This window comes from Paramacrobiotus metropolitanus, unplaced genomic scaffold, assembly GCF_019649055.1.
Source record: "Paramacrobiotus metropolitanus isolate TYO unplaced genomic scaffold, Prichtersi_v1.0 Parri_scaffold0000022, whole genome shotgun sequence".
Lineage (NCBI taxonomy): Eukaryota > Metazoa > Tardigrada > Eutardigrada > Parachela > Macrobiotidae > Paramacrobiotus > Paramacrobiotus metropolitanus.
The window spans coordinates 451,439-463,035 of NW_026570242.1; the positions used below are offsets into that span (position 1 = coordinate 451,439).

General features: G+C 42.2%; 3 protein-coding genes across 8 annotated transcripts; 1 reads left to right on the forward strand and 2 right to left on the reverse strand.

The window, feature by feature from the left end:
• Positions 1–1,425: 1,425 nt before the first annotated feature.
• LOC129586803 (uncharacterized) lies at positions 1,426–4,199 on the forward strand. Its single transcript, XM_055480241.1, has 5 exons — positions 1,426–2,177; positions 2,519–2,793; positions 2,860–3,134; positions 3,211–3,325; positions 3,384–4,199. The coding sequence occupies exons 1-5, from the start codon at positions 1,718–1,720 to the stop codon at positions 3,870–3,872; spliced, it is 1,614 nt and encodes a 537-aa protein (XP_055336216.1). The 5' UTR covers positions 1,426–1,717; the 3' UTR covers positions 3,873–4,199.
• Positions 4,162–9,361, reverse strand: LOC129586802 (apoptosis-inducing factor 3-like). Of its 6 annotated transcripts, none has more exons than XM_055480236.1 (19): positions 8,878–9,361; positions 8,752–8,811; positions 8,599–8,642; positions 8,464–8,495; positions 8,292–8,401; positions 8,077–8,186; positions 7,835–7,961; positions 7,650–7,762; positions 7,494–7,580; positions 6,903–6,994; positions 6,704–6,837; positions 6,521–6,636; positions 6,196–6,343; positions 5,966–6,042; positions 5,679–5,793; positions 5,315–5,419; positions 5,145–5,220; positions 4,856–5,027; positions 4,164–4,541 (listed from the first exon to the last, which is right to left on the reverse strand). In XM_055480236.1, exons 1-19 carry the CDS (start codon positions 8,918–8,920, stop codon positions 4,470–4,472), a joined length of 1,833 nt encoding a protein of 610 aa, XP_055336211.1. In that variant the 5' UTR covers positions 8,921–9,361; the 3' UTR covers positions 4,164–4,469. The 6 variants fall into 6 exon arrangements, 5 of the variants coding, with proteins under 5 accessions (XP_055336215.1, XP_055336210.1, XP_055336211.1 ...); XM_055480237.1 differs by having other exon boundaries at positions 4,166–4,541; positions 6,704–6,834; XM_055480235.1 differs by having other exon boundaries at positions 4,163–4,541; positions 6,704–6,834; positions 7,650–7,961.
• A 640-nt stretch (positions 9,362–10,001) lies between these two features.
• Positions 10,002–11,493, reverse strand: LOC129586784 (uncharacterized). The gene is made up of 2 exons (XM_055480205.1): positions 10,722–11,493; positions 10,002–10,658 (listed from the first exon to the last, which is right to left on the reverse strand). The coding sequence occupies exons 1-2, from the start codon at positions 11,236–11,238 to the stop codon at positions 10,135–10,137; spliced, it is 1,041 nt and encodes a 346-aa protein (XP_055336180.1). The 5' UTR covers positions 11,239–11,493; the 3' UTR covers positions 10,002–10,134.
• Between the last annotated feature and the right edge of the window lie 104 nt (positions 11,494–11,597).

The following is an 11,597-nucleotide window of genomic DNA, read 5'->3' on the forward strand; positions in this document are numbered from 1 at the left end:
CAACTTCAGCATTTTCGTTTTTCACTGATTAGAATGAAGAAAAAAATATTTAGTGTAGAACATAACAATATTATATAAAGTGTCAAAACCTTAGGCCAGTAAAAGCTTTGGCCAGTAAAAATGCTGATTTATGTGTTTTAACCAGATGCCGACAGCTGCTTGGCAGTTGGCAGCTGAAGTTAGGTTTAGTATTTTCGAACAAAATTTGCCGAACCACGACGCTACTCGTTACGAACGAGATAAAGTTATGACTGCCTAGGCGTTATCAGTCAGCGCTGTAAGCGGTTTGCATGAACCGACATGCACTCCTGTGAATCATATGCGGTTATCTGTGAGCCACTCATCCGAAACATATGAAACTGTCTTTCCATATAAATGTTATTAACAGGGGGAATAAATATTCTGCCATGCAGCTTAATAAAAATATGGGTGCTGAAAACCTGCGCACGCGATCAACATTTCCCTTTTGTAAACAAAAGAATTTTGTTTACAAAAGGGGCGTGACATCCAACATTCGTAAAAATATTTTGTGGAAAAAGCTTTTGTCTTTACGGTTTTATGTCCGATATTAAATTTTGCAATGCTGCACGTATTAATATTTCGTCTCTGAACTCTATTCCATGGGTTTGGAAAACAAACACAGAATTTTGCCGTGGTCAATACATTCTTCGGTAATTACATGCAGTATTTTAAGTTGGTCAGCGACTCTCAGGTCAGCCTTTATACAGTTTGATTGACGATTCTTTTAAAGAAATTTTAAACGCCAGACTATGGTACCGTACGTATAACAAATGCCCACAGCGTACAAACTGAAAAAACGGTTTATGCGTTTTAATGGCCACAAAAGAAATGAATTATTATTGCTCGAAAAAGCGGAACATTGAACGGTTTCTTTGCTATGATAGTGTACTCGTATTTTGAGATTAAATTAGTTTGTTATTAATTATTATTAATTGTTTGGTATTGCTGCACACTTGCACATTGTACCGTAATTATACAGCTTATAGTTTTCGATGCCCATAAGTTGGGGTTATTTTGCAAAATTAAGTAATAAACACCCGCAAATCGGTCTGTCTTTTTTGCTTGTCAATTATAATAAACGACCATTTTTTCGTTATCGAACTTGGCGATGTTATGTAAATCCTCCCATGATAAAATGTTGACGAATCCAGGCACTCATATCTCAGAATTTCCGTTTTTTAAAGTTTTACAGAACCTCCGCCACTTTATTTTATAGAACGTATTTAAAGTGCGTGGCGAGGACGCCTAGTCTGACCGTTTATATTAACCTGGCACAGTATCTTTCAATGGACGTTGTATTCAATGTTGCCATGTGAAACGGCCACGTACTGAAAACGTTTCCCAAACGTTCAAAATGAATGCGAAGACGGTAGTCTTCGCATTCATTTTGAACGTTTGGGAAACGTTTTGTTCGAAGATGTATTCCGCATTTTCCTATCAAAGGGCACTGATTCTTACTGACTTTCCTGGACACGATCCGATAAAGTGTTAAGATATGCAAGTTTTGGGCACCCATTAAAAGTGGAGAATGTAGCGGAAAATCTCAGATTTTCATTGTGTTACTTGGAAACCAGCTTCCAGGGCTCAGCTTTTGGTGGGGATCGTTTAAAACGAACGGATAATTAACTGCCGTACAATGCCGCTCTGTATTGATCTAATCTAACACACATATTCAGTGTTCTATGTAAATCAGCGAATGACGCCCATTACCACTGCACTGAACCGCTTAAGTCTGGTGGGCAAGCTGAAAAAGGACAAGAAACCGGTTGTAGCGAGCTCCAGCAGCAAGAATTTGCGACCAGCCAGTGCCAAAAAGGGGGGCGGGGTGGACGACGACAGAGACGACTGCCAACGACGCGAACTGAAGAAAGAGCCGGACATATGGCCCAATCAGTATCCTGGTCTGCCATGTCGCACGGAGCCAATAGACAACCGCCTACGTTGTCCGGGAATGGACGAAGACAGCGTCAATACGTTCCTGCGACCAGACAATCTTTTGCTAACAGAAATCAATGTCAAGCTGGATCAGACCAGGCCTTATCTTGTAGGAAACAAACTTATGAAAGAGATCCCTTTACGGGATACAACGAAGCAGTTGAACGATAAGGAATTAAGGTGTTTACATTGGGTTGTTGGTGAATCGGTAGAACGGCACGGTAAGTCCAGGAGCTTATGATTAACAATAAACTGAATAAAGTACCACTCTGCTGTTGCAACTGGCTTTTAAGAAGCTTTTAAGAAGCTTTTTAGACATCGTTTCCATTTTTTTGCTACATATTGTCCTTTGATTTACCGCGAATATTTGTTGTTCTGAAACGCACACGAATTTTGAAAATTATCTCAGTATGTGCTCGTATGTCTTACTGTTCTCATAGACGTTGACTAATGCGTGCCCATGTTCATTGTTTTAACAGATTTATGAAAACTGTAAATTTACTGTTAGATTATATTACTGTAAAATTCTAAAATTTTGATACTTTCACTGTTTTCTTTGTAGCCGAAAGGACAGCGCGGTATTTCGCAAATCTTTTCCGCAGCCGGGAACATACCGACGTTATTGTATATGTTGGCGACAATAAAATCAAAGCCCACAAGCTTGTCCTTGCGGCTTTTAGTCCTCGTCTTAATCAGCAGTTCATGAAAGAGCGTCCTGATAAATTACTAATGCCTGAAATATGTATTGACGTTTCCCAACTGCAGACGAGGGCCCTTCTACGGTGCATTGAGTTCATGTACAAAGGGACTACAGAGATTCACCATTATAACGCTGCAGTAGGTATTTTCTGAAGTTGCCGCGATCACATTTATTTTGTGACCTTCGTTTTTTTTGTCGCATAGGATATCCTTAACGTTGCTCAGGCATTAAAAATATTTGGGCTGGCGCAAATGTGCAAAGATAAACTGAAGTCCCTGCAGTATTCTGATTTACTATTCAAGCCACCGAAAGATAAGTGCGAAGCGATTATCGGAGAACTGTCCAGACCACGGCCGAACGAAGATGTTAAACCGAAGAAATTAGCCAGCAAAAAGTCTGACGACGATATGCCGCCTTGTAATATGGATAACCGTATCTGCCCAAGCCCAGAAGATGCAAAACGCCGAGAAGAAGCACTGTATGTTCTAGCTCGTCCTGCAAAGCCTACCGTCTCCTTGAGTTCAGTTACATTAATTTTGACATTTTCTGCGCAGAGCAATGGGAAGCGGCCCAGTTGATTTCTATCAGATTACGGCGCAACCGGCCTTCCTAGCTTGGCCAATAGAAACTGTGGAGGCCCTATTCAGCAACGATAATCTCCGCCTTAATGTAAATTCTCCTTGAAATGTTTGCTTTTAATTAACTGTGACTGAGTAATGTTTTGCAGTCTGAGTTAGACATTGTCGAAGCCATGGTGACATGGATACAGTTTCGCCCCGACCAACGCAGGCAGTATGCTGAGCGTTTATTGGATAACGTGCGCTTTATTCACTGTACGCCACACGAAATGTTGGATTGTAAGAATCTGATACCTGAACTCTTCGACATGGGTCCTCTACGAGCGCGCATGGCCAAAGCGAAGTGGATGAAAGATCTCGTGGAGAGGGGCATGTCACCACCGGATCTGCAGATTCCTCCCTGTCGAGTTAACCGCGAAGGGTACTGGGCGGAGCCAGACCCCTGCGACACACCGGTGGACAATATCTACGGAGAGACGTTGCCGAAAGAAGGTCACGCTCCACTGGCACATGATCATCGCCCGCAGTTTAAAGCCGGCAGGGCGATGGTGTCCCAGAAAGCGCACAAGCTCATGTGCGATCAGATCGAGCGACAGAATCGGGCAGAGGGGATGCCACCTTGCTCGGCACCCGAATAAGTATTTTTGCTTCTTTTTTGTTCTTATCGAAACCCGTTTGCTTTGCGCACAACTGGTGTTGTTTCACCTTTTTATATGTGATTTAGTTGTGAAAAACAAATTTTGCACGTTCTCGGTTTCATTGTCATGTTGCTGTGTTAATCCTAGCGCGGCTTGCACGGTGATGTGAACTGGTTCTTTTGGGCAGTGGGCTTTTCACGGCGTATTTGCTACCATGTACCAGGCGTTTGCCGTCTTACCATGTTGGTATTTTTACGCACTACCCGAATTTACGCACTTTAGTCTGGACTCTGGACCCTGATGTACAGAAACTTAGCGGTCGCATTACTACTCGATCATATTTACGTTCAGTTGACACCTTTTCATTGTTAAAGTACTCAACAGCAAGCAATAACTAGGACAAAGGAAAATGTAAACAACTAAGTATGTTAGTTCATCGAAAACAGGATACCCATTCTGGATACAACAACGAAAGAACCAAAACTGAGAATAACGACTACGACTCGTACCAAAAAAATACCATGACCTGGAAGCCTCGCAGCGGCTTCGCTTCTGTTGTTTCGATCCGCCTGCTTTCAGAGCCCGTCCCACTGCCGATCATATTAGCCTAGCAAAGCTGCAGAGTTGCGTATCATCTGTCGGTTTGGAATAAGGTAATTTGGATTCCGCCTAAATACCCGCATAACGTTTTCCTTGAAATAATGGTGGAGGTCAATTACATTTGGGTAAGCGTTGCGCGTCGGGTAACGGGAAAACGCGTAAAAAATGTGACGTAACAGCGCGTAACCAAGCAAACATTCTGATTCGCAGTCACAAAATCTGGGATGGGTTTTCAGCTTACTTGTCCGCGTAAGCGTTGCGCTTCGACGTCGAAGCGCAACCATTACCCAAACTACGAGTAACTCGTAACTCTCCTGCACAGATCGACACGATTGGACCTGCTAACGGCTAATTTTTTACGCATTACAACGCGCAACAGTTACCCAAATGTAATTGACCTCCACCAATGCTATGTTGTTGTAGAGTGCTAAAATTTTAGTAATATCATACAAAAGATCGGCGCGCGTAGTAAATTTGCCAGCCATCTGTAAATCCGCAAACTGTGAGGTCACACCGTCATAGTTCATCGTCGCCACTGCTTTGACGTCATCTTTCCTACGATTCGGATCACAAAATTATTTATGTACTACACACAGTAATTACACACAGTTATTCATTGTTAATTACACACTAGTAATTACACACAGTTATTAAATTTATTATGGCCCATACTTTAAATAAAATGCTACCCAGCGCCCGTTCTCGATATCGCCACTGATCATCACGTCGTCAAAGTTATCGCAGTATCCTGTATGGTGTGCCAAGTAACATTTAGAAAATTTTTCAAGATAACCGTACCACTCAAAAGGGGGCTAAAAACTGTAAGCCTTTATTTATTTTACCAGCATAACGAATGCTCTTTCCAAAGATGGTAGTCCAAAAGTACGGTACCGATCGCAGCGGTTCTAAATGTCCAGAACTCATCATGTTAAGCGCTGCTATTCGCCCTGAAAATCAGATTTTTTGCATAAGTTTAACGTGAACTCACTTATGTATCGGCTGCCAGAAACTTCCGCAATGAGTACGTGTGTTACAAACGTTCCTGATCAAGTCAACGTCACAGATCTTGCATTACTGCTACATTTTAGCCGATCGCAGCTCATAAAGTTAATGCCACTTTTCTTAAAGTAAATGCGAACTCTGTTTCGTCATCAAAGCCTCAAATTTAACTAAAGCAGGGACATCAGCAGTTAAAGGCAGCCTTACCTTGTGAATGCGCCATAGCCCAGTGCTGTACTTTTGCTCTTAATCCGGAATCAGATAAAGGAAAAGTGGAGCAATCACCGGCAGCGAATACACGCTCGACGCTTGTACGCATAAACTAAATAAGGAACGAAAACGGTGAATAAGTCTGTTACTCCCGTACAAAAGTTTAGATGGTGTAAAAATGGTGACAGCGCATACGTAGCCATCATATCCAGTTCCCTTTAGATATATTGCACAAACTCTAACAAAATTTAATGTTTTATAAGACGGAACATGGGATGCCGTACTTGATCAACATTGATGAACCCTTCATCGTCCAACTCAATTCCAGAATGCACGAGGCATTTGGTATTCGGGACCGTACCTAGATAAGAAAAGCTTTAAGTAACATAAGATGCATTGATTGTATCACTCCGACAAAATACATTTTCGATGGTAGAATGGTACCTTACCGGCATTCGCAGTTTGACGTCCTTACTTAAGAGAGTGCCGAAAAAAATAAAATGGGTCGACTAACCAATAGCGACTAATACTAGATCAGCCGGGACAGAGAGCGCTTCACTTTTCTTGTAGTTGCGTAGTGAGACTGAATGGACTGCATCGGTGCCTTCGAAACCCTCCACGTTGCTTGCTTCATGGAAGGTTACCCCTCGATCCACCAACATCTAAAAGTTGTTGTTATCATGTTTAGTTGATAACGTCTGAGCTTTATTCGGAGAGACTGCATGAAATTAAGAGACCAGCTATAACAATGTTGTGGATTAAAAATTTTACTTCTCGATTAAATTTGATACTGATAACATTACAATGCATTCCTTCCGTGCACTCTTCACTGAACTGACCTGACGCAAAAGCTTTCCAATATGACGCCCCAGTAGGTTCTCAAACGGATACATCCGACGGCAGATTATCGTAACTGATCTAGCTTTATAGCCCATAAATGCCGCAACTTCTAGTGCTATATCGTAACAACACAGAATGGCCTTTAAGATACACACACAGCGGCGTTTACTACAACCTATTACCTAAAAACGATGCGCCGACGATGACCAAATTTTTATCTTTGCCAGTCGCACAAATATGGTTTGCTTCTTCTGGTGTGCGTAGGAAACAAATGTTTTTCAGGTTGTTTCCTGGCACATCTAACCGCTTTGGGCTACTTAAGCAATTGCAAAATGCATGTCATTCCTCTTCCGTATATTAACGCAAATCATCGGCACTAACCTGGCTCCTGTACAGATAAGGAGCTTGTCATATCGCAACATCAGCTTGGTTTTCGCTGTTACGGTTCTATCATTAGTGTCCACATTCACAATCTACGTGAAGAGACAGATGCTAACCAACTGCAACAGTCTATTATGTAAGAGCTGATTTAAAATAGGGAATTTTAGATTTCACATGGTTCAGGCTCCGTCCACTAGAAACTACTGCGTCACATAAACAGTACGTTACCAGATTGAACAGCGCTTAAAATGCTTGTACGGATGCATACATACTTGCAGTGACGTACAGCTGAAAAATAAATCGAGTCGAGAGTGCCGAGAGCGTGACCAACCTGCTCTCGGGGAGGCGGTTAGAGCACATAAAAAGATCCACAGGCAGCATACGCTGTCTTGTCGTTCAGCCATACGGCTGAGCCGTTGCACAGATCCACGCAAGGCAGATAGTTTTTACGCGTCAGCCAACGACGTTAGGTTACGGCGCCTTACGTCGCGAACGGACGTAAATCGACGCGTAACGCCAACTTCTACCCGCAAGGCGAACTGCACGGAACTTGTTTTGTGAAATCTAAAATTCGCTAATGACTCTACCTACCTCCTGATCGAGCATCAATTCGATGTCATATTTTTTAAAATGAGCGTGATCACGAAGGAGTAAAAGGTCAGCATCTACGTCTAACATCTGTAAAAGTAAAAAGCTGTTAAATTTTACAACCGTGTTTCGGAAGGTTACATATGATTGGTAGGTTACTTTACTGAGCTTAGGCCTGTCGTAAGGCGGAAGCTGTTCTTTCGCAAAAATGACCACACGTCCCCGAAAATTCTTGCGACGTAGAGTTTCCGCCGCGACTAGGGCAGCTGGACCTAAATATATACGTACTGAGTCTTGAAATAACTGTGCTCTCAAAGCAGTACAGTAAACAACGGCGAGATTACCTCCCCCGACAATGACAAAAATGGTTTCGTTCGCTTTATCGGCCCGTGCCATAGCGGGAATAACCTTGGCCTTTCCCAGGAGTCGCCGATCAACATCGACTATTACATTCCCTTTTACAACTTTCACCTAAAAGCAGTGAACATGTCTAATGTGGGGTCCTATAATATGGACAGTTCTGTACGATTGCAAACAATTAGAACTGCACTGGACACTGTTAAACATAGACTTAAATTAAATTCACCGGAAATGCGGGTATTCCATCGATTCCCGGATATTCTTCGATCTCACCAGTTACCAGGTTAAAGCAGGCTCCGTGCCATGGACATCGTAATCGTCCGTTAAAGTACGATCCTTCAAAGCAGAAATTAAAATCACAAACGCGTAGCATAAAATTCGTTTCCATTGCATAGTCGTAGCCAAGTGGCCGACACTTTAGTTCGAAGTAGTTCTCTTTACCTTTGCGAAGTGGCGCATTGTAGTGGCTGCACTTGTTTCCGACAATAAAATACTGGTCTGCATCTCTTATCAGAAGAAGCTTGGCATTCTCTATGGTGAGCTCGCGAATCCTGCGAGATTGAAATCAATAAACAGCTTGAAAATTGCTAATAAAACGATCGGACGTACGCACTCTCCATGTTTGAGATCGCCGTGCTTGCATACCTAAAATATTATAATATTATTATTTACTGAAAAACTTGAAATTCCAACCAGTCAGGTATTCGCATTGAATTAATTATGACAACGCTTTGTTCTTCTCACTAACCAGTAGCTCAAACATATCGTCAGTTTTTCGCATACGCATGTAGGCTGCAAAAAAACAGGAACGTGAGATTTCAAACAGGGGCGATACTTAGCTAATGTACCGAGCCAAGGTTTGCCAAATACTGGCAAATAACCGTAAATTACAGACTCCCACCTTCGTCTAATCGACGCGAAATCTGTTTCGCTTCCATTCGGCGCTCCTCGATTTCGGCGACTATTAAGGGCAGGAAAATTATTATTTCGTAAGTAATTCAGGCAAGCTCGTAAACGTCATCCTTACGATCTTGTGGGCCGCGCATTTGCTTGGAAGGCGCAGAGCCCATGTCAGTTGTTGTATTCGTTGCGGAAGTATTTTAAAGACCAAAACTTCCCCAGTGGGCACCACTACCAGTGTTCAAAGAGGAATAGCAAAGTACATGAGTTATCAGGATAGATTTGAGATCATGGATTTGGTCCCAAAGCGTTTTATAATCAATCACCGAACGATCCGTATAGCATTCGGAAGGTGGGGTAACGATGTCTAGCGGGAATATCAATCGAAGCACAAGAAACTTTGAGCACCTCAATTTTGCACCAGTATGAGATTTTACTGTTAAAAGGGTTTACAAGTACTGTTACGGTCAGGTGATTCCAGCCAATTCAACGACCAACTGATTTGCAACGGCACAGTTATTTCCCCGCGCAATATTACGCAGTAACTCTCCCCAACCAGGAAGCCCAACCACGTCAAATTTTCGTTTGCAATTCGTTTGTTTATAGGTGCTTGCACCTTACAGCTTACTTTGTCATTGACTATAAACATTCGACTTAATCTTTTAGTCTGGTTGCTTAGATACTGTTTTGTTTGAGGGACTTTCTAAAACAAACGTTTTCGTTATACTGAGTCACACAAGTTATGCGCTCGTATTGTAGATACTCGTAAAGTTGTAAACTAAACTACTGAATACATGATCAATAGAGAGGTCAGTGTGCTACTGTTGATTGATGTTTATGTACTGGTGTTGGCAGTTTGCCAAAATTGGGCAAGATATACTGATTACGATGGGCTTATTTATTCAGAAAGCTTGCTCATTATTATTACTTAGTTGTTATTACAAATGTACTTACTTATTAAAAAAGCAAAATTACTTGTACGTTATTGCGAAATTTTACTTGGTTTTGTGCTTTCCTCTTGGCTATAAAACATTATTTTGGTCTATGCAAGTTCATTCAATGAGTCAACACATTACGAAGTTTTCAAGTTATTGACTCTAATAAGCATTTAATAAGGTTATTGCCTGAGTGGGTACGTAGTGGAACGTTGAGTTTATAAAAATAGTGCAGTCAGTTATCGTTTCAGTTATTGTGTCAGTCAATATTGGTTGATCAACAGATGCAAGTAATGTTTGCTGACCAATGCCTACGGTCGTTACACATTTTAACTTTTCTTTCAATTTCATGAAATGCAAACTCTAATAGGGAACTACACATCGTACGCAATTTTAAACACTGCTGTGTAACAGTTAAGGTACGAACAAAAAACCCGAAACAAATTCCTTTAAACGATTTCCGCAGACTCCGATCTATCACAGGTAGGAAAAGTAAGGTTGCTAGACGTATCAAATGACTTCAAATGCGACATTCCAGACAGAAAACTATGCAGATCACTGTCGACCGCTTTTATATCCGGCATGTTCTCACCAGGTGGCTCACTGTTCGACTCGCGCAGAGTATGTCGTGCTGATTTCCTGGCAGCAACCAGCTTGGAAGCTAAGCACTTTCCGTACTGATACGATCCAGCTCTAGATAGATCCAGAGGATCACAATCAACGCCGTCTTCCTTGATCATTGTGAGCTGCATCCCATTCAGCTCCATAGATTGTAGGCTTCTTCGATACACCCACCGGGCCATGAAGTCTGATGCTTCGAAAGGGCATCCTCTAGCGGATCGGCCAATCAGACAGAGTCTGTACCGATCACGTTGCCGACTCATCTGTTTAAGGTGTGGACTTGGCTTGATGGGGCACAGAATGTCATAATCGTTCAGTATGGAATCAAAGGCGTAGCGCCGTTTAGCAGGGTCTACAAATTTTAAAAATAATAGCGTATTCTTAGTGCACAGGTCACAGTCTTATCATGTCACACCTAATAAAGGATCAAACAGCTTCCGCCTCTGGAACGCCACGTGTTGGTCAGTAGCGTGGTAAAGCTCCTCGAAATCTGGAATGCCATATGGATTATGCCTTATTTCAGCGACGGAAGAATTCTTTCTGATAGCTACTATCCTCCGCTTTAAAATCATCAACCTGATCTTATCCGCCAATGAAAGCTGTACACCCTTCCGGGGTTCCTGAGACAAGTGTAGGGTTAAGGAACTGCGCTTGTTTTGTGGGAGTTCGTACTGGGCATTCCGAGCTGGATGATGAATTAATACTTGATGAACGCATCTCGCGACCTTTTCCACTGTTTTCACTGATGGAAATTCGGCAGCAGGATCCACTGGGACAGCATTAGCATCACCGTGAGCTTTCTTAGGGGATAGCTTCCGTACTTTGAAAAGGTCCTCGGTCAATGATTCGACCCATTCCCGACCTGTCACTCGATGACTTTCTCCTTTCAGTTTTCGCTTCTCTTTTCTCGCAGCAACATTGACAATTTTCATCACGCTGAACTGGTGTTCTTATGTCTACAGTGGACAAAGACACTTAAAAATAGTAGCGTCTGAGTTGGCCATTTGCGCTGAATGTACGTCGAGCTTTGAAATACTACAGAATAATTCGACGTCTTAAAACTACCAGCCTACTCTACTCTGTTCAGTATAGCTTATTTATAGCTTAAGTTAGTTATAACGTGCATGCCTCCCGCACGCCGCTATGGGAACTTTGCATATCCCTAAATCTGCAGGCCGTACTACGTACTGCGTAACCAAAGTTTTGGACCAAAGCCAAACATTAAAGCTAAAGGTGATTGTTTTCGTGTCAATCAATAAAGTGTGACTAATGACTAATTAAAACAGATCAC

Excerpts from the sequence above, each read along its gene's own strand:
- LOC129586803 (XM_055480241.1), top strand. The coding sequence starts at position 1,718 with ATGACGCCCATTACCACTGCACTGAACCGCTTAAGTCTGGTGGGCAAG. Across the intron at positions 2,178-2,518 it reads TGAATCGGTAGAACGGCACG|CCGAAAGGACAGCGCGGTAT; the intron begins GTAAGTCCAGGA and ends TTTTCTTTGTAG. Across the intron at positions 2,794-2,859 it reads TTCACCATTATAACGCTGCA|GATATCCTTAACGTTGCTCA; the intron begins GTAGGTATTTTC and ends TTTGTCGCATAG.
- LOC129586802 (XM_055480235.1), bottom strand. The coding sequence starts at position 8,920 with ATGGGCTCTGCGCCTTCCAAGCAAATGCGCGGCCCACAAGATC. Across the intron at positions 8,812-8,877 it reads AATGCGCGGCCCACAAGATC|TCGCCGAAATCGAGGAGCGC; the intron begins GTAAGGATGACG and ends TGCCCTTAATAG. Across the intron at positions 6,995-7,493 it reads AATTGATGCTCGATCAGGAG|ATTGTGAATGTGGACACTAA; the intron begins GTAGGTAGAGTC and ends CTCTTCACGTAG.
- LOC129586784 (XM_055480205.1), bottom strand. The coding sequence starts at position 11,238 with ATGAAAATTGTCAATGTTGCTGCGAGAAAAGAGAAGCGAAAACTGAAA. Across the intron at positions 10,659-10,721 it reads GCTGTTTGATCCTTTATTAG|ACCCTGCTAAACGGCGCTAC; the intron begins GTGTGACATGAT and ends TAAAATTTGTAG.